The sequence below is a fragment of the Cordyceps fumosorosea genome (genome assembly GCF_001636725.1).
Source record: "Cordyceps fumosorosea ARSEF 2679 chromosome Unknown scaffold_24, whole genome shotgun sequence".
Lineage (NCBI taxonomy): Eukaryota > Fungi > Ascomycota > Sordariomycetes > Hypocreales > Cordycipitaceae > Cordyceps > Cordyceps fumosorosea.
In genome coordinates this window covers 140,686-161,254 of record NW_017387324.1, presented here as the reverse complement: position 1 = coordinate 161,254, position 20,569 = coordinate 140,686, and the positions used below count along the sequence as shown (strand labels likewise).

At 55.1% G+C, this 20,569-nt stretch overlaps 6 protein-coding genes across 6 annotated transcripts; 1 reads left to right on the top strand and 5 right to left on the bottom strand.

Annotated features, from left to right (window-relative positions):
• Positions 1–148: 148 nt before the first annotated feature.
• Positions 149–3,131, bottom strand: ISF_07779 (Zinc finger domain-containing protein, CCCH-type; the record flags this gene model as incomplete). Its single annotated transcript, XM_018851382.1, has 3 exons — positions 149–360; positions 470–731; positions 783–3,131. The coding sequence occupies 3 exons, from the start codon at positions 3,129–3,131 to the stop codon at positions 149–151; spliced, it is 2,823 nt and encodes a 940-aa protein (XP_018701398.1).
• Positions 3,132–3,788: 657 nt separating this feature from the next.
• Positions 3,789–11,044, top strand: ISF_07778 (myosin-11 (Myosin heavy chain); the record flags this gene model as incomplete). The annotated part of the gene is made up of 3 exons (XM_018851381.1): positions 3,789–4,220; positions 4,268–10,540; positions 10,592–11,044. The coding sequence occupies 3 exons, from the start codon at positions 3,789–3,791 to the stop codon at positions 11,042–11,044; spliced, it is 7,158 nt and encodes a 2,385-aa protein (XP_018701397.1).
• A 460-nt stretch (positions 11,045–11,504) lies between these two features.
• ISF_07777 (hypothetical protein) lies at positions 11,505–11,897 on the bottom strand (the record flags this gene model as incomplete). Its single annotated transcript, XM_018851380.1, has 1 exon — positions 11,505–11,897. The coding sequence occupies one exon, from the start codon at positions 11,895–11,897 to the stop codon at positions 11,505–11,507; it is 393 nt and encodes a 130-aa protein (XP_018701396.1).
• A 1,781-nt stretch (positions 11,898–13,678) lies between these two features.
• ISF_07776 (ubiquitin hydrolase L3) lies at positions 13,679–14,460 on the bottom strand (the record flags this gene model as incomplete). Its single annotated transcript, XM_018851379.1, has 2 exons — positions 13,679–14,040; positions 14,112–14,460. The coding sequence occupies 2 exons, from the start codon at positions 14,458–14,460 to the stop codon at positions 13,679–13,681; spliced, it is 711 nt and encodes a 236-aa protein (XP_018701395.1).
• Positions 14,461–14,824: 364 nt separating this feature from the next.
• ISF_07775 (Zinc finger domain-containing protein, PARP-type) lies at positions 14,825–16,203 on the bottom strand (the record flags this gene model as incomplete). Its single annotated transcript, XM_018851378.1, has 5 exons — positions 14,825–15,670; positions 15,722–15,797; positions 15,845–15,946; positions 16,002–16,137; positions 16,185–16,203. The coding sequence occupies 5 exons, from the start codon at positions 16,201–16,203 to the stop codon at positions 14,825–14,827; spliced, it is 1,179 nt and encodes a 392-aa protein (XP_018701394.1).
• A 2,699-nt stretch (positions 16,204–18,902) lies between these two features.
• ISF_07774 (L-gulonolactone/D-arabinono-1,4-lactone oxidase) lies at positions 18,903–20,471 on the bottom strand (the record flags this gene model as incomplete). Its single annotated transcript, XM_018851377.1, has 1 exon — positions 18,903–20,471. One exon carries the CDS (start codon positions 20,469–20,471, stop codon positions 18,903–18,905), a length of 1,569 nt encoding a protein of 522 aa, XP_018701393.1.
• Positions 20,472–20,569: the final 98 nt, after the last annotated feature.

Sequence of the window (20,569 nt, the reverse complement as noted above, 5' to 3'; positions counted from 1 at the left end):
AATCAAGAGAATGAAATGAAAGGGTATCGCATATGTATCGTCATCCATGGTAATGAACCGGCGCCGGAATAAATGCTGGTAATACATCTGGACATCATGTTTCTTGTCCGTAACTCTACGTTTTGGTTTGGAAAGGGTGGTGGCACTGTCAGAGCGCAACTGTGCCCAGAGGGAGGACCTTACTAGCGTCGCCGTGGAACTTGGCGCGGTACTCTATGATTCCTTGGCTGAGTGTTGTGAAATCTTTCACCTTGCGGTTGCGATAGTCGGTCAGCAGCTGCCGGAGGCCCTCAATGTACTCTTGTTTCCTCGATTCCTCGCACTTGGGGTACGCGCCCAGCTGCAGCAGGATTTGGTCATCTAAGCTCACAAGCAAACGCTGGTCAGTTCTTTTTTGCATCGCCATGCCTGGCTGGTCCCTTCGGCGTCGCGGGCACGGTTCCTGTGGACAGAGAGCGCGAAGACGTACCGGGCGCACTCATGTCTGCAAAGTGCTGAAAGTGACAGTTCTTTCCCCGGGGGCATGCGTTACCTGCCACCTCGTCCGGGCAGAGCGGCAGCTTGGCATCAATCTTATTACTGTACGTAGCAGACCGCAAGCCACCAGCCACAAGTTCGTTGAAATCCGGGTGGAAGCGAAATGAGTGAAAGTATCGCAAGGGAGAATCGTATGCTAAATAGCTTGACCGCGCGGGTGCATCATTCACATCCGCATGTGTGCTCTCTGGTGCCTAACACGATGTTAGTCTGGATAACTCACCGTCGTGAGAGGTAGGCACTACTTCTCTCTCTCGCTCCATGATGGGGGCAGAGTCTTGTCGCCCTGCAGATAAAAGTTCGGCACTAAGAGCGGCCGCGGCTGGGTCGCGGTCAGTAAGCTCCGGTGCAGCATCAGAAGTCTTCAGATTGGGAGAGGAATGTCCGGTTTCGTACGGGCTAGCCTCGGCCGGCTCGTAGCCGTCAGAATCGTCGTCTGCGTCCTCTCCACTGCTTGCTGCCTCATCCATAGCAACGTCCTCGTCGTTTTCTGATGCTAGCATTACTTCTATTGCCTCATCCTGAAGGGTTTGTGGGTCCTTTGCCTCCAAGCCTTGACCGTTCGATGGGATGGAAACCGCCCCAACCACCTCGGGACTTGATCGAGAACTCGAGTCTGTCACAATTTGGTCAGGACTCAGTATGTCGATAGGATTCGCAAGGCCCTGTCCCGCCTGCTCAACGTTTGCAACGGGTTCGGTGTAGGCGCGGGCTGAAACTGCCCGAGGAGCAACCGGTTCAGAACCCGTGGACATGGGAACGTCATCATCAGAGATGTAGTCCAAGTCCTCCCGTAACTTTTGCTCTTCCTCGAGGCCTTCCTTAAGCTCTCGCTCGATATTGGCCACTTGCGATTGAAGCGCCTTCAGCCTCAACATTTGTTCTTTCCGGCGCGATTCAAGCATCGGAAGTCGTTCGCTTGCGGCACGAGACCGATTTTGTTTTGGCGAGCCAGGCGATACCAATCCTGCCTCCGCCACTTTGGGTAGTCGATGAGAAGCGGCACCATGGGGAATAGATGCAGACACATCTGGTGAGCTCGATTTCGCTTCGTATATATCGTATGCCCTAGGTCGCGGGGAGGCCGCCGGGGATGCTGGCGCCGATAACTTGATTCTCTTCTTTGCCTCTGCCTCTGCAATCTTCCGCTTCATGGCCTCAATTTTCTTCTCCAAGTCCTGGCGAGACGCCGGCGGTGTATTTACGGACCCGGGACTTTGAGCAACCGAGGGTGTTGGTAGCTGTCTTTTTCCGGGGCTGGTAGGCGCATGCAATATAGACATCCGCTGTTCGGGAGACTCCATGTCCATATCAATGTCGTCATCGTCATCGCTAACATCAATAAGAAATGGCCTCGTTTGTCCAAAAGGCTTTTGAAAAGAACTTTCAGAGGCGCTACCACTTCCACTATTCGAAGTAGGTAAAGCCTTTGCGAACGAAGAAAGTGATCCAGCTTCCAATGCTGGTGGTTGAGGAGCTTGATCGCTTGCAGCTACTACCTGCAAGGACGAAGGCAGCTCTGCGGGAGGGGCACCTTGGCTCGTGCGAGAGATTCCCTCTTGATTGGATGGAGATCCTGACACTGCCATTGCTGTTTGTCGTTCAAGCTCCCTTTGCTTCTCTTCGCGAGCCTTGAGCAGTGCCTCCATCTTTTGTTGTAGTAGCTTCGACTTTTCCGAATTCACTTTCATATTTGGGGATTTCGCTATTTTCCCGATGACGGTTGCTGCTCCAGACTTCGTAGATTTCGATCCTTTCGCAGCAAGAAGTCGGGCAATGCGGTCTTTGCGTGACTCCGATTTATCCAGTGGCACCTCTGCGGTTGGCTTCGTGCCGTTGGCGGTTGAAGTGGTGCTGCTGATTTGATTAGAAGGCGGGTGAGCACCAGTGGGAGCTGCCGGTGCCGGCTTCTTCCACATTGTTGCGAGGCCCAAATCGCCAAAGAGCTGATCGAGCACAACCTTGTCGATCCCTTCATTAACGTAATCCTGATAGCCAATATTGGCTGTTTTTAACCGTAATATGGAATCTTTCGCTTGGGTTCTAGCTTCCGCGATGATGTCGATGGGTTTTTTTTGTACTTCTTCCGCGCTGGGCGCGATGATTGCAGCCGGATCGCGAGCAGGCAAGGGGACCGGGTTGGGACGCGGTGCATCCAGCTCTTTAGCCGAAAGAAATGGTGAGTACGAGCCGGAACTATCACGCTCTTCGTCGCTCATCTCAACATAGCTATTATCAATTTCGGGTACAGGCTGCTCTTGATGAGCGACATGCACCGGTTCTTGCGCGTCGTAGAGGTCCTCGAACTCGTCCGCGGTTATTTCTCCTTCTTCTGCCGAATCGCTGGCTGCTGCGTTTGCACGGTTCTGTTTTCCGTTTGCGGCCGTGTCAGTCTGCCTTGCTGCTGAAGGTTCCGCCTTTCCGAAGAACCCAAGCCCAAGACCCGGAATCGTTTGCCTATTGTGGTCAAACGAGAGCTTCGTCGCGTCGCGGTGACTTGCGCCGGGTTCTGCCGAGCCAGTCTCAGCCAGTGTCTTCATTCCTGACGGAAGGATGTCTGGCGCATGGCCAGCGCCGTATCCCGGCTGTGCCATCTGAGCAGGATATGATGGAAAAGGCTGCAAAGAGGCTTGTTTCCCAATTCCCTAGCGTCATACGCAGGAGCGGTGACTTGGAAGCGCCAGGGGTAGAGATGTTGCGATGAGGCGGAAGCAAACAATTCGCCTCTTGTCGTGACAGCCTAGATGGAATAGTGCACCCGGAAATACTATCTCGTGCTCTGACACGTCAGTACAACGCGATCGCAGCAATCATGAAGAGTTTGATGAAACTGAGAAATTAGGCATCGAATCGTGGAACGAGAGCTAGCCACCGTCGGGTCCTGATCAGGGTTAGCGTCCTTTTGAGTCGCAGCTGATATTATCGGCTGCAAGTCACGTGCAGGCTATTGTTTACTTCGGTGGGGTTTTACCCCGGCAACGGCCCTCTCAATGGTGCCGATCCAGCATCTGGAGGGCAGCAGAAGACACAAACGCGTTGTCTCTGCCACTATCATCACGGCCATTGACGACATTTTCTTAATACGCCAACTCTTTTTCGGCGTTATCTTATAATCTCCTTTGTTCCCCATTTCAAATTGCCTCGCCGAGACCTCCGTCAAGGTTCACCAAACTCAGGACGCGTTTGTTGATACGCGTCCATGACCTAGCTCCAAGCACATCTGCGGCAATTGGTGTAAATGCGACGATACAATGTCTTTTTCAAATGATGCGCCGTCGCAGCGGCGGAATCCCTTCTTAAGGACGGGCTCTCCGGCTGCTACACCGGCTACCAACGGCCGACCCAAGTCTGCGCTCTTCTCTCCTCAAGCGCCAAGCAGTCCTTCACATAACCGGTCTCACTCGGGCAATCCCTTGGGAGTAGTATTGACTCCTCCGGCGATAAAGAATGGGCGACGAGATTCGCGGAGTGGCACTCCGACCTCGGGCACATTTGCTCCCGCTTTCATCAAAACTGAGGAAATGATGCGGGGTTACGACACCGTCAAAGGCATCGAAGGCGAAAACGATTTTTCCGGCAAGCGCTACGTGTGGCTTAAGGATCCCGAAGAAGCTTTTGTCAAAGGATGGGTTGTGCAAGAGAAGCCAGACGGCAACCTAGTCGTTCAGCTCGACGACGGCAGTGTAAGTGACGCATCCGCCAAAATCCGACCCACGCTAATTGTAAACAGCAACGAGAGGTTGATCCTGAAGGCTTTGACAAGGTCAATCCTACGAAATTCGACAAGGCCAATGACATGGCAGAGCTCACGCACCTCAATGAAGCCTCCGTGGTACACAACCTCCGCATCCGATATCAGTCCGACCTCATTTACACATACTCCGGCCTCTTCCTGGTCACCGTTAATCCATACTGCCCATTACCCATATATACAAATGAGTACATCAACATGTACCGGGGAAGAAGTCGAGAGGACACCAAACCGCACATCTTTGCCGTTGCAGACGAGGCATTCCGCCATTTGGTCGACGAAGGCTCGAATCAGAGTATCCTGGTTACCGGTGAATCCGGAGCCGGCAAAACTGAGAATACCAAAAAGGTCATCCAATATCTCGCCGCCGTGGCCCAATCTGACCCATCCAGCAAGAACCGCGGCCAACACGACAATCTTTCGCAACAAATTCTCCGTGCCAATCCAATACTCGAGGCTTTCGGCAATGCTCAGACTGTTCGAAACCACAACTCCTCGCGTTTCGGCAAATTCATTCGGATCGAGTTCAACCGCAATGGTGCCATTACCGGCGCACACATCAACTGGTATCTGCTCGAAAAGTCAAGAGTCGTTCGCATTAATAGCCAAGAACGCAACTACCATATCTTTTACCAGCTTCTCAAGGGCGCAAACGCGCGTATGAAGAAGGAATTCCTACTCGACGGTCGTGACACGGGCGATTTTTCATATACACGAGACGGCAATGACAGCATTGTTGGGGTTTCAGACACGGAAGAGTGGGATACGCTTATGGAGGCTTTCCAAGTCATGGGCTTTTCTGAACAGGATCAAATGTCCATTCTGCGAACCGTTGCGGCTGTTCTGCACCTTGGCAACGTTGAGGTCATGAAAGAGAGTCGAAGTGCTGACCAGGCATCTCTCTCTGCCGACGCAAAAGCGCAGGTGGCCAAGGTCTGTAAGCTCCTCGGTGTGCCCGTGGAGCCCTTTATTCGTGGCCTGCTACATCCCAGGGTCAAGGCCGGTCGTGAATGGGTAGAGAAGGTGCAGACCCCCGAACAGGTCCGTCTCGCCCTCGACGCACTGGCCAAGGGTATCTACGAGCGCGGCTTTGGCGACTTAGTTTCTCGCATCAACCACCAGCTTCACAGCTCCGGCATGGGCCCTGACGAATCGCACTTTATTGGCGTCCTCGATATTGCAGGCTTCGAAATCTTCGATCACAACAGCTTTGAGCAGTTATGCATCAATTACACCAATGAGAAACTGCAGCAGTTTTTCAACCACCACATGTTTGTGCTGGAGCAGGAAGAGTATGCCAGGGAGCAGATTGAGTGGCAATTCATCGATTTTGGTCGAGATTTGCAGCCGACGATTGATCTCATTGAGCTCTCTAACCCTATTGGCATCTTTTCTTGCCTCGATGAGGACAGCGTCATGCCCAAGGCTACCGATAAGACCTTTACTGAGAAGCTCAACGCTCTGTGGGAGAAGAAGACTGCCAAGTACCGCCCTTCGAGACTTGGTTCAGGCTTCATTCTGACTCACTACGCCGCCGAGGTCGAATACGACACCAGCGGCTGGCTTGAGAAGAACAAGGACCCTCTCAACGACAATGTCACGCGACTTCTTGCGACATCAGGCGACAAGCATATTGCTGGACTTTTTGCTGATTGCGCTGACCCGGATGATGAGATTGGTGGAGGTCGCAATCGCGTCAAGAAGGGCTTGTTCCGGACCGTCGCCCAGCGCCACAAAGAGCAGCTTCACAATTTGATGAGCAAGCTGCATTCCACGCATCCTCATTTCGTGCGCTGTATTCTTCCCAACCACAAGAAGCGCCCTAAGACTTTTAGCAACCTTCTCGTTCTGGACCAGCTGCGCTGCAACGGTGTGCTGGAGGGTATACGAATCGCCCGGACTGGTTTCCCTAACCGACTTTCATTTGACGAACTACGTCAACGATACGAGGTTCTTACCCCTAGCATGCCCAAAGGTCATGTGGATGGCCAGACAGCCGCGACCATTATGCTAGAGAAACTTTGTCTGGACAAGGCGCTGTACCGCGTTGGTCTAACCAAGGTCTTCTTCCGTGCTGGTGTTTTGGCGGAGTTGGAAGAGCAGCGCGATGCACTGATTACTGAGATAATGTCACGGTTTCAGTCAGTTGCGCGGGGCTTTGTCCAGCGACGTGCGGCGTACAAGCGACTCTTCCGAACAGAGGCTACCAGAATCATTCAAAGAAACTTTAACGTCTACCTGGACCTTGTGGAGAACCCTTGGTGGCATCTTATCGTCAAGATGAAGCCTATGCTTGGATCCACCAGAACTGCTTCGGAAGTCAAGAAGAGAGACGCCATGATTCAGCAGCTGAATGAAAAGATGCGTATTGAACTCGAGAACAAGAAGAAGCTTGAGGAGGAGCGACGCAACTGCTTCACCGAGATTGCTCGTGTCCAACAAACACTTGAAAGTGAGCGAGCGCTGGCGTTGGATAAGGAAGAAATCTTCAAGCGGCTTCAACAGCGGGAAGCTGAGCTCGAAGAGAAGCTTTCCGGTGCCTTGGAAGATCAGGAGCGCCTAGAGGATGAGCTTGACGAAATCATGGAAGCGAAAGTCCGTGCCGAGCAAGACCTTGAAAGGCATCGCACGCAACTCGCCCAGGCTGCTAGCTTGATTGCAAAGCTGGAGGAGGAAAAGAAGACACTCTCGACCAAGTCAGCTGAACTCGAGCAATCGCTAAACGACATTTCGCAAAAGCAGTCTGAACGGTCCAAGCAGGAGGAGGCTCTTGAGCGCGAGATCAAGATGCTCCAGAGTCAATTGTCCCTCAAAGATCGCAAAGCGCAGGATCTTGAGAGCAAGCTTCTTCAGGTTGACCAAGAAACGCAAGTCAAACTCCATGAGACGCAAAAGGAGCTGGATTTGACAAAGACGCGCGAAGCACGTGCCGTACGAGAAAACCAAGACATCCAAAAGCAGCTCGCGCAACTATCCAAGACTTCTACCGAGTACGAAGATCTCGTCCGCGACAAGGAGAGCGAGCTGTCACTACTTCGCAGCGACAAGAGGCAATTCGAGTCTGAGCGCCGCGGCTTTGAGGCGCAAAAGAAGGCTTTAACGGAAGACATTGAGAAGACCACAGCCAAGTCCCGTGACATCCAGGCCGAGCTCGTTGCGTTGAAATCAAGGCACTCCCAGCTCGAGAAGGAGTCCGAGGATGCCAAGACTCTGCTGGAGGCCCGCCTGTCGCAGGATGCTCAAGCCGACAAGACCAGACAGCAGCTCGAGTCCCAGATCAAGCGCCTCAAGGAAGAGTTATATCAGACGCAGATGGATCTCAGCCGAGAGAGGCAATCCCGTGATGACGTGCTGCTCTTGGGTGAGCACAAATATCAGGCTCTCAAGGACGAATTTGACAATCTCAATGAGTCCAAGATCATTATCGAGAAGGAGCTTTATGTGCAACAAGATTCTCTTCGAAGACATGTCGAAACTCGCAAGGTTGTTGAACAGGAACGCGACGAAGCTCGTGTCGAGATTCGGAAACTGCGGGCCGCCAAGGCAGAAATCGAAGGTGCCCGCGTCCTCGCCGAAGAGAAGCGCGAACTTCAAGCTTCCAAGGCAGCCAAGGATCGCGAGGCCAGCCTTCAACGAGACCTAGACGCTGCTCACTCTCGCCTTGCATGGTTTGAGGATGAGTGTGCCAAGCTCAATCGCCACATTGAAGGCCTCAACAAGACTATGCTTGCTTCTGGGGAATTCGGGCTCAAGAATGACCAGGCCAAGGAGCGCATGGAGCGTGAACTGACTACCGTCAAGAGCCGACTTACGGCATCCGAGAACGACAACCGGGCTCTCTTAAACAAGCTGCAGCAGAAGGGTCTTGAGATTGCCCGTTCCACCTCCAGGGCAAGCGATGCGTCGCGCGGACAAGTATTGTCTCTGCAAAAGGAAAAGACGAGGCTGGAAGAACACAATGCTGTTCTAGACAGGCAACTAGGCGAAGCTCAGGTCACGATTGCGTCGCTTGAGAAGAGAACTGAAAAGTTGCAGCTCGACTTGGAGGATCTCAACCACGAAGTTGCGCGAGAAGTCAAGACCAGCCGCAACGCCGAAAAGGCCTCTTCCAATTTCACCGCACAGCTCGCCGAGGTTAACCGTACTCTGGAATCTGAGCGACAGCTGCGCACCCAGGCTCAGTCAACTGTGCGCACGCTGCAGGCATCTCTGTCATCCCGCGACCATGAGCTTGAGGACCTTCGAGAGCAGATGCTCAAGATCCTCAAGACGGTCGATCCAGAGGCTACGCCTCCGGTTGTGGATGGGGCTAGTGATCGTGGCATTGCCGTTAACTTTGACCTAGTCCGCAAGGTCGAAGAGCTGCAGCAAAACTTGCGCGCTCAGATTGCGGCACGTTCCAACGCCGAGTCTCAGCTGTCTGAGCTCCGTGCCTCGCGTGGCGACCCCAACCGCCCCAAGCTCGAGGAGATGCATATCAACGAGGCTCCGTTCAACGGTTCGCCGACGCAGAGGAAGACCAAGATGCGACGGGTTTCCAACACAACGACACCAACCCGTCGCAACCAGCAGCCGGAGTATGAGCTTATGGATTCCGCTCGCTCGGACAGAACCGCCGACACTGCCGTCGTGAACCACCGCATGGACTTGAAGGCTGAAGTCGAGGAGCTCCACAACCAGCTCCAGCTTCGGGATATGCAGAACCGCCACCTGCAAAGTCAGCTCGATCGCGCAACTCCTGGTCCCGATAGCACCTATGATGAGCAAAGCCCGTCCATCCGCCGCATGCAAAAGCTCGAAAAGGCCAACAGTCGCCTACACGACCTCTTGGACGACTCTGCTCGGAAGGTCTCCACTCTCGAGAAGAACATTCGCACTGGCGAGCTGTCACTCCGCGACATTCAGACGCGCTCCCTTGAGGAATTGCTCGACGCTTTCAATAACCAGGAAGAGTCTCGCCGCTCGCTTCTTCACAGCCATAAGGATGCTGTAGCGGAGCTCACGGAAGTCAAGTCTCACTTTGATAAACTGCGCCACGACCGCGCCAAACTGGAGGTTGAGGTTCGTGATGTCAAATCAGACTTGCAAGAAATGACACAAGCCCGCGAGCAAGAGGCACAGAGCCGCAGCCAACTGCTTCAAGAATACACCGATCTCCAGATTCGCCTGGACGCGGAGACGGCTAGACTAGCAGATGTGAATTCCAGCCTTGAAACGTACAAATCACGTGCAGATGAGTACTTTGGCAAGCTGGAACAGGCTGAAATTACCGTTCTCAAGGCCACCCGCGCTGAGCAGTTTGCCAAGTCTCAGGCCAGGGAAGCTGAGGACTCTCTGGCGGAGACGATGGCCGAGCGCCAGAAACTGGACAACCAGATTGAGGATCTGCAGAGACAGAACCAACGGTTGGATGAAAAACTTGAGGACATTTCGACTGACTTGGAGGGGGCACTGCAATCAAAGAAGCGACTCCAGCACGAGCTTGAAGATTACCGCAGCCAGCGCGCCATGGATATCGAGGACAAGGAATCTAGCATGGAGCAAACTCGCAAGAAGTACCAGGCTGAGTTTGCTACCCTGACCAAGGAGCTTGACCTTGCGCGCGAGGAAAAGCTGTACAAGCAGACTGAGATTACCAGGCTGAGAGAAGAGCTTGACGACCTCCGATCCAAGTGGGACGACGAGGTTCTCAACAGCTCTACTTGGTCCAAGGAGAAGGCCCGCATGGAGGCGACTCTGTCCGACGTATCGGCCTCGCGCGAGGAAGCCGCGAATGCGCATAGCGAGGCCCAAGGAAAGGTCGTGTCTCTGTTGTCGCAGGTACGGACGCTACGAACTAGCGTAGATGAGATCACCGGGGAGCGCGATCGCCTGATGCGGGAGAAGCGCAACGTGGAGAGCCGCCTGGAGGAAGCCAAAGCTGGTCTGGACGGCCTCGCCCGCGGCGATAGCGCATCGCTGCGAGATGCTGCCAACATGGACAAGGAGGTCCTAGAGCTCAAGTCAAACCTGGCGAAGCAAGAGGACATTGCGACTGCCGCGGTGGAAAAGATGCGACGGTCAGAGGCCCTGGTAGCTGAGATGCAAAGGGAGGTTGTCGCCGAGCGAGAGAACAATGCTGCAGTGCTCTCTCAAAAGGCAGCCGTGGAGCGAACGCTCAATGAGGCGCAGCTGAAGCTGGTGGATCTGGAGACGAAGGGGTTCTCCAGCGCCAGCCAGGACATTAAGTTTTTGCACAAGAGGATTCAAGAGGTGAGTGTATCTGCATCTTTGAGGTTGATGATGCGTATACTAATTGCTTAGCTTGAATCACAACTCGAGAAACACGAGACGGAAAAGTCGCAGTCACAGCGATCAACGCGAAATGTCGATCGGGCAGTCAAGGACCTACAGGGCCAGGTGGAGCGAAAGGACAGGCAGAACGCGCAGCTTTCAGAAGACGTCAACCGGATGCGCGAAAAGGTCGACAAGCTTCTGAAGACGATTGACGAACTACAAGCGTCAGAGTCGGCTACGCAGCTGCTGACGCGACGAGCAGAGCGCGACCTGCGGGAGGAGAAGGAGAAGTCACTGCGCCTGGAGCGCGAGGTGGACAGCTTGAAGACGTTTAAGAGTGGTGGGAGTCTCAAGACGAGCGGGAGCCTCAGGACGGGCGGGAGCATTCGCAGTCGGATCAATGCGCTTGGGGTGATTGAGGATGAAGAGGAGGACTCGAGCCTGAGTCGGGCGCCGAGCCTGACCAAGGGCTTTATCTAATTGTATTGTCTATGTGTATAGGGGTATGATGGATGGTTTGGGTGAGGGTCAGGGACGGCGTCATGTATGTATGGGTAATGATTTAGTGTATATGTTAATACGACTGTATGAGTCTAGATGTAGACTCCGGTGAGGCAGCCGCAGTTAAGTTGGTCTTGCAGTGAGCCAGCTGGTTTATTTGGGGCAGAGTTATTCGCATAAACACGGCCGTTGGCTGCACTGGTAGAATCATCAACTTGATGGAGGAAGAGAAACAACGATGAGCTCCGTCTCCCGCGCCGGTTGATCGAGGCGAGCTCCATGTTGACTGGTAATTTTGACAAACGCATGCTCCACCCCAGCCACGGTGCCAGAACCACAACGGTGTTCACCACCGTGAGCAGAGTTGTTCTGAAGCACAGAGAACCAAAAAGAGGCTTCCTTTGATTAAGTAGCTTTACCCTTTCTTGGTTTGGTGCACTTAATCTGGACGCGGTTCGAAGGGACGACACTTGGAGGCATAAGACTCGGCTTCCCATAGCTCGGCGGTGGTACCATCGATGCCATACTTGGTTTCCTTGTCGCCATTCGCAAGCGAAGTAAACACCGACGTAACTTGCTCGTATTCCTCGAGGGATACCGTAGATGCAGTTCCAGATGGCATCCTCCTCTTCCGCGGCCGACCTCTCTCCTCCTCCTCCTCCTCCTCCTCCTCCTCCTCCTCCTTCTCCTCCTCATCGTCATCGGAATCCCGAGGCGTATGGTCGTCGTCGTCTTCGCTCATGCCGTCCCGGCGGCGTTCATTAGGGCTTGGGGTCCGACTTGACGTCCTCGAACGCGTCGCGAGCTCGGCCTTGAACTGCACCCCCGTCATCTCGATCCGCCGTCTCTGCGTATCGCCAGCCCTTGACCACGAGCAGCGCCCGCGTGCCGCCGATGCAAGTGAAGGGCGCTCAGAGCGTGGACTGTCCAGACGAACCGGGCGAAGAGGAACGGCACCGAGACGTTGGTGAGCGGCTGCAGGTGGACGTTGTGGAGGCACCGCGCGAGTTCATCCTGCGGCTCCCCGTACAGTGCGTGCGTCACCCACTTGTCCTTTTTTTCGGCGCGATCAGGAAACGCTTCGCGTCAAAGAGGGCGTGGACGTCGGATCGTAGCAGGGGGATTTTCTTCACTTCCTCTTCTCCGGGCGTGGGAAGGGGTTCTGGATGCACAGGCGGAGCATAGCGGCTGCGAATTGTTGGCTGCTTGTGAACATGAGCCATTTGGGTCGAACCAAGAGTTGGTTGGTTGTGTTGGGCGAGCTTACCCACTAACGTAACTAACTTAAACTACTAAAAATGTAGATGGACCGCTGGTTCAGCGCGTGGTGGGCAAGGAACGCGCCGCTGTGTCGTTTTCGTGAGGCACCATTGCAGTGAGCTTGCAAGCTGGGCTCCCGGGTAGTAGTGTAAAAGCCCATTGCAGGACAGCTACGGCATCACGGCGTCTGCGAGAGAAACAACAAGAGGAATCAAAATCTTATAGAAGTTCAGATGAATATAATAGGTAGAAACAGGTTGGTTGTTTCGATTTACATGGTGATCTACGGTGATTTTTTTGGTCTATTTGCGGCTGATGTACTCGGATGTTATAGACACAAGGATGCCGTCGATATAATGACTGCCAGAAGCTTTCTCTGCATTGGTAGTCCTACTTTGCGCCACCACATTTTCATCCTAATCAATTCCTGTGAGAGACTGCACAACCATCTGCCCTCAACCCAAATCTTATTTTTTTCCCACCCCCCAAAATTCAAACAACGTCCTGCAAATCCAAAAGAGCTCGCTCGCCCTGCCTGCCCTGCACTGCCTACCGCTCGCTGCCTTGCCATCACCTGTCAGCCCCACAACTCCACAAACCCGCCCCGCAAACACGAGAAATTTTGATACACCCCCATATCATACAAAATAACGCGCTGCCGTTCCAACAAAAACAACAGCGTCTTCTGAATCCAAAATTCAAAGGACTCGGTCTGGTGGTCTAGTGGTATGATTCTCGCTTAGGGCCCACTCTAAGTTCGATTGCTAGCCAATCAACAGCATGCGAGAGGTCCCGGGTTCAATCCCCGGCCAGACCCTTATTTTTGCGGTTGTCATTCTTGATTTCTTTTTTTGGCTCGTGCGGTGTGTCTTTTGCTTTAAAAACCCTGGAGCTGTCGCTGTTTCACAGTTCCTTTTCTGCCTCTTAATTAAATTGATGCTGTGTTGCTGCCTGCCTCTTGGGTCGGCTTCATAACGAGATGTATGGCGAAATGTATTTCACAGTTACGGGGAATATTCCGCCTTTGACGGCCGAGGTATGTTGACCGTTGACTAGCACGGCTGGCTCTCTGGACAAGGTCAGTTGACCATTCTTCTTATCCTTTTCCTTTTGTACTCAGGCCGATGGCGTGCATCTCGAGTATAAATGGAAACTTTCCAAACCACCTAGTCTCCCCTCATTAATCACGACATACTCGTGCCAACGCCGTAATGGCACTCGCGCCGCATCATCATACAGTTCATCCGTCATGTATAACATGCAAACTCCCTGCCTACGCTAGGAAGCCACCCCCTTCGTCCGTAGAGGGTAGAGATAACCTGTCCCGGATCCAAGTTGACCTGCCGTCCGCATCTACTGCGAGCCCGCCGCGAGCACCACCGAGCTAAAGTTCTCATTCGGCTTGATGTACTTGCGCGCCCCCAGGTCCAGTGCCGTCTCGCTGAGCATGTCCGCCTCGCCGCCCAGGTCGCCCAGTTTCACCGGCCCGGACTTGCGGCCGTCCATCTCGTACAGCGCGCCGTCCGTGCCGGCCACGAAGCACACGTAGTGCGGCTCCACGTCGTCCGTCGCCTCCGGTGCCTCCGTGTCGCCGCCCTCCGCCGCTTTCTGGTGCTCATCCGCCAGCTCCTTCGAGCGCTCCAGGAGCCTTGCGCGTTCCTCCGGCCCCTTCGGGATCGATTCGTCCAGGAGCTTCCCCAGCGTGCTCGTTTTGTCTATATCCCCCCCCGCCGCCCCCGGCAAGTCAGCAAACAAGTCTTGGACGCGCGCGTGGCGGCAAACTTACCGATGAGATCCCGCGCGGGCCCGTTGCAGGCGGCATGCAGCAGCGCCATCGTGCCGCAGCTATTCTTGACGGTCTGGCGCCACCAGACGACGGGCTCGTCGGCGCCGCTGCCTCTGTACCTGAGCTCCTCGGGTGGGGTGCGCGAGGAGAAGACGAGGAGCAGCGCGAGGGCGGGGTGCGGGATGTGCAGGTTGATGAGGCGCGCGTCGGGGATCGAGATGACGTCGTAGAATTGGAGGGGGCTCGACTCGTCGATGCCCTTTAGGAGGGCAGTCATTCTGACGGGGTTGCATTCGAGAGGGATGAAGGCGGACACGCCGGCGCCGGAATCGGGATTTGCGGTGGACATGATGTCGGTGGTGTCGGTGGTCGTGATGCTGGAGGAGGGGAACAAGCTTGGAGCTGGTCGTCGCGGGGGAGGCTTGATGATGGTGGGGCGATGACGCAGAGGGCTTGCAAACGGCGAGATGATACTTGAAGCTGCGACGAAGTGACAGGTGCGCGACGAAAATACGATTAAATTACAAGAAATATGGTTTATTATCAGAGACACATAAGCTAGTAATACAGCTCCATAGAGCAATACCTCGACAATCCTTAGGCAACATCGCCGCTGCCATGTGTACACACAACGCCTCACATGCCGCTCCAACAACTCCAAACACAGCACAACTCAACGCCCACAATACAACTGCTGGTTTTTAAATTGTAAATTATGCCTTGGACGGACGGCCGCGGCGCTTGGGCTTGGGCTTCTCCTGCTCCGCTTCCGCGTCATCGTCATTGACCTGCTCCGACTTTCTGGCCCTCGAGGTCTTGGTCTTTTTGGCGGGAGGAGCCTCAGCCTCAGCCACATCCTCGTCCTCTTCCCCGTCTTCGACTGTAGGCTTAGACTTTTTGACCTTGGGGGTGGCCTTGGGAGTGGCCTTGAGTGTAGTCTTGGACAATTTGGCAGAGGGGGGCTCGTTTTCATCGTCCTCCTCCTTGACTGCCTGCGTAGACTTTCTACCTTTGGTCATCTTGGCCTTTGCCGTAGGAGGAGCTTCGTTCTCCTCGTCTTCCTCGTCGACCTGCTTCGCCTTTTTCGCCTTGGGCGTGGCCTTGGTCTTCTTAGCAGGAGAAGGTTCGTCGTCGTCGGCCTCTTCCTTGGTCACCTTGGCCTTTCTGCCGCGACCGGCACTGGCCTTGGTCACAGGCGCGTCGTCTTCGCCGTCTTCATCCTTGGTCTTGGTCTTTTTCGCAGCAGCCTTGGTCTTTTTGGCGGGGGGCTCATCGTCGTCGTCGTCGTCGGCTACCTTGGCCTTCTTGCCCTTGGGCTTTTTGGCAGGTGGCTCATCTTGATCCTGGTCATCAGCTGCCTTTGCCTTCTTCCCCCTTGCCTTTTTGGCGGGTGGCGCGTCCTCATCTTCGTCATCCTCCGCTTTCGCCTTCTTGCCCTTGGCCTTGCCGTCGCGACCGCGCTTCTTGGTTTTGGGCTCTTCGTCATCCTTTTCGAGAGCGGCCCTCTCCTTGGCGTTGAGCCGGATGCCCTTTTGGCCGGGCTTGTTCTTTTCAGGATCCTGCAAAAGTTAGCTAGGCAAAGAGACGAGGGCGGCGGACAAGGAACGTACACCTTTGAAATCCTCGGCGTCAATGTGCGCCTGCTTCACGCAGCGACGGACCTTGTCCTGCACCTCGGCGTTGGCCCTAGAGCTGTTAGCCTGCGATTTCGAGGTTCGGATGCGCCTACATACTCGAGCTCGTCGTAGCCATCAATCTCTTCAAAGTCCCACTCATCGTCGCCTTGACTGCACTGGTCGTGCAGACGCTGCATCTGCTCGCCCGACACACATCCCCTGGCATCCATTAGCAGGGATCCATTAACTGAGCGCGCCTCGTAGGGGACCGTACCAGTGCTTCCATGACCAGCTGCCGCGTCCGTCAATTTCGACCCAGGTGCCAAATCGTATCTCGCCCTTGGTAATCTTGATCGCGCCCTTTTTGCAGACGGCGTCCTTGCACCCGGCACGGTTGTTGGGGGAAATTTCTATTCTGTAAATAATCGGAAAGTATGATACCGGCCCGGAGACATACCAATGCGATATTGCGGCATCGTGAGTGGTCGAAACGCACAAGATGGCGTGGCGCAAACGGTGATGGGCCTAGCTAGCCAGACGCGACTGGAGGGGTGGAGTTGTTTGCGCACTCGATGATGTCGTCAAATTGACTCGATGCTAATTTAATCGCGATGCAGACGGATGAGAATTAATCGATTCGGAAGGTCAGTCGTCAAAAGTCTGTCTTGTCTGCCTGTCAGGTTCAGTGCAAGAAACAAGTTGGTGAGCGCGACGCCCCGCGCGTGTTGCCGCGTTGGGGCAAATAAATTGCTGCCACAATCTGCGGCAGCCTGAATGTGGCATGCTGGCTGTCCGCGCAAGAGCAATTAATTAAACAAGAAGTTGGAATACTATTTATGCTACATTTTAACCATTTCAATCGCTTTTCAAATACTAATAAGAGCGAAGAAATTAATGATCGATTTCTACTTGCTGTGTTTGCTCTGTGTCGCTGCCATAGTAAACGATATCTGCCGAAAAGACTGACGACATGTGACTGTTCGGCTCCAGGAAATTCTAGTCAAAGACTATTCTGTTCCAAAATGAATACTTGGACTTTTGTCTTTTTTTTTTCAGGAATCAGCAAGCTGCCGTGCCCAAACGGAGGTAGAGACAACGGTACCAGCTCCCCCATTGAGAAGCGACAGTAGGGCCGAGCCAGGTGATATGTATCATATGGCTTGGATGTGGTGTAACATCTTAAAGCAGACCTCGGACGTTGTGTATCAACAGATTGAATGTTTTTGGTCAGTGAATCTTCATAGAATTTCGAATCATCCTATGTGCTTTTTAAGAGAGGCAACCGGTTCGCATACAACCAACTGCCACATGGTTCTGCAAAGTCCTCTGTACTAGCCACTGTAGCACTTTCTGTAACCGCCGTTGAGGACAAAGCCAACATGTGTGTAGGCGGTATCATCGTATGAGCTGCTGACTATGTATGTTGACATAAAGATTCTCCAAATAGCATGATCCGTATTAATTAACGGCTACATTCTAGCAGCATCTGCAGTAAACGTACAAAGTTGGAACTCAGCCGCTCACTTATTGACCAGGGATGCAACCTGGACCGAGTTCATGCGCGCGTCGACTACAATGCGTTTTATATATCCATCAGACAGGTAGACATTGACCTCTTTGAGCTGCTTTTGGCAAACCATGCGCAACTTGATCGCATTATGGGCGATCTTTGTCTAATTTGCTGGGCGGCAGAGACCTCTCCTGGCCATCGCATAGCCGAATTCGTCAGACAGATACCGGAGCAGGTCAGACAGATGTCAGAGCAGCCCACGGACCCTGGTGTTGAGAACATGCATGAGCGCAGAAGTGCTGTTCGTCAGGTCGTCAAACGGACATGTAATCATGATGAAGCGCTCATATGGGCTGCTGTCAATGGTCAGGTTGACGAACTGGAAATCTTGGTCGACAAAGGCGTCGCGATCAATCCCTTGGCTACTGGTCCAAGGCGGGATCTCCGCATGCGCATGATCGATTACTTTGGAAATCCTCTATGTGCCTCACTGGCCTCTGAAAATATGGAAGGCGCTCGCTTCCTTATTGAACGTGGTGCTCATGTGAAGCCACTAGCTGCGACGATGCCTCTCAATTGCCCGCTTCTCGTCGCGGCATGTTATGGAAACGTCGAAGGCGTCAGACTTCTCATTAGTAGCGGTGCTGAGGTAAATGAGATGATCCCGAGGAGCACCATGTATGGTAGTGCGCTGCTGGCGGCTGTCGACTTTAATCAGATGGACTGTGCTCGGTTTTTGGTCGAGCAAGGTGCGGATGTGAATGCCCAATTTGAGCATGGCGTTTATGGCAACGCTTTCACAGCCGCCGTCTTCGCGTATAGGCCCAATCTCGACATGGTCAAGTTCCTAGTTGAGGAACATAATGCTGAGCCGATTTTTCGAAACTATTGGCCGCGCGACACGGAGAGGGACCACTGGCGGGAACGTGAACACCGGCGGGAGGAACACGAAATTGAGGACAGGAAAGAGGTGGTCAAGTACCTGTTACATCAGTTCAGGTCGATGCTAAAGCATTCCTTAATGCAGGAATTTTGGCCGAAGAGATGCCTCTCGGCACAATAGCAACTGTGGACGAACAGCCTTCGACTGATCTGCCATGGGATGTATGGTGGCGTGCCCGTGGATGGAGTTCAGTACATGAGTTGATAAGTGGAGGATTGAGAAGGCACCCTGGGAGTCGTTGATGGCTTTTGCGAAAGAGATACGACTAGAGACCTTGGCATTTACCTTGCTGAAGTTGCGAGGGGTCCCCCTGCTGAGTCGCTGTCTGTGGACGCTTGCAAGCTGATGCCGACACCATTTATGTTACTGGATCAAAAAGTCTCGTCCATTACTGGAGGAAGTGGACATGCAGCAGAAGCCACTCCCACCCACAGATCCAGTGCCTCCGGTGACAAGGTGACGGAACGCTCCTCACTGCCACGAGCACAAGTCTCTTGATAGGAAGAAGGCGCGCAAGCATGGAAACGCGGAGATCTAACCATCTCAAGTCTTGAATATATAAAGATATACACTCGCAATGAAAAAGAAAATTCTACAGCGCTCAGCACTGCAATAACATAATATAGTCGCAAAGCATGAACCAACACGCTTACTTATAAATAATCCCCTTCTCTGACTAAACCAAGCCAAAATATTATAATAAAAAATAGTCCCGTTGTCGTCTACACTTGCCCATGCGTCATTAGCCCGCCGCCGGCCATCGCCCCCCTCGCCGTCTCCGCCTCCTCCAGTGGCAACTTGGCCCCCTCCGCGAGCACCTTCTCCCTGTGCCACGCGCCGACGAACATGCCCTCCGGGTCGACCTCGTCGCGCACCCGCCGGAACGCGTCCAGGCGCTCTCCGTACAGCGCCTCCAGCTCCGCGCGGCCGGCCTCGAAGTTCTTGGCCCAGTGCGGCCGCCCGCCCATGTCGCGCATCAGCCACTCGAACGCCTCGTAGTAGCGCCCCCGGCAGGGCGGGTCGCGCCCGTACGGCCGGTACAGCGTCGCGTTGAGGTACAGCGTCGGCCCGTCCTCGACGGTCGGGTCGAGCAGCGGCCGCGGCGCCTGGGTGAGGGAGGTGTCGCTGACGCGCACCTCGACCGGCGCGTGCACGTACAGGCCCTCGGCGGAAAAGGGGATGTTGTGCGGCACGTAGTCCGGGTCCGCGGGCGTGAGCCGGTTGAGCCAGGAGCGCAGGCGGCGGAGCGCCTCGGGGCCCTTGGCGAGCGGGATGGCCCATTCGTTGACGAACTGCGAGTACAGGCAGTTCATCAGCAGGGCGTGCGCGCCGGGCTGCACGCCCGAGGTGGCGGAGCCGTCGGCGAAGCCGTACTGCATGCCGAAGACGAAGCGCTCGACCCAGGGGAGGATGCGCGGCGCGAACTGCGCCAGCCACAGCAGGTTGTGGTACACGTAGTACCCGAGCGCGCCGTCGTAGTAGCTCTTGCGCGGCTCCCGCGGCGGCTCCTCGGTCTTGTCCGCCTGCCAGACGACCGCCCGCCGCGTGTGCGGGAACCACCACACGCGGACAAACTCGGACTGCGTCCACAGCGAGCCCGCGCCGCCGACGCCGTCCTCCCACGCGGACAGCATCTTGCGATCGGAGTCGATGGTCTGCCGCCAGCGCAGGGTGAAGGCGGGCACGGCGCGCAGCGTGACCTCGACGACGACGCCGAGCGCGCCGAGCGACAGCAGCGCGGCGCGGAACAGGTCCGTGTTGGTCTCGGCGGAGCACGCCACGGTGCGGCCGTCGGCGAGGGTGACGCGCAGCGCGACCACGTCCTCGGACATGAGCCCGTGCGCGACGCTGCTGCCGTGGGTGCCGGTGGCGATGGCGCCGGCGATGGACTGCTCGTTGATGCTGCCGAGGTTGGGCATGGCCAGGCCGTGGCGGTCGAGCTCGGCGCAGAGCGCGTGCAGCCGAATGCCGGCGTCCATGACGACGAGGCCGGTGGCGGGGTCGACGGAGTGCACGGCGCGCAAACCGTCGAGGTTGAGCATCCAGCTGGAGGTGCAGGTGAGGTGGGAGGGGGAGTGGCCGCAGCCGGTGGTGACGAGGCGCCGGCGGCAGAGGCGTGCGAGGGAGACGGCGCGCTCGACCTCGGCGACGGTCTCGGGCTGGATGTAGAGCTCGGGGAGCGAGGAGAAGGTGCCGGCCCAGGTGCGGTGGACGTGCCCCGGGCGGGCGCGGAAGGGCGCGACGGAGGAGGACGGCGCCTCGTTCATGGCGGCGACGGCGGCGGGATGCATCTCGGCGGACGGTCGGCTCTTAGAGTATGTTGCGAGGTGTGTTCGTGGAGAGATGCCGACCGTGCGTTGTCGACGCGTTTATCGACCGCGTTCGAACA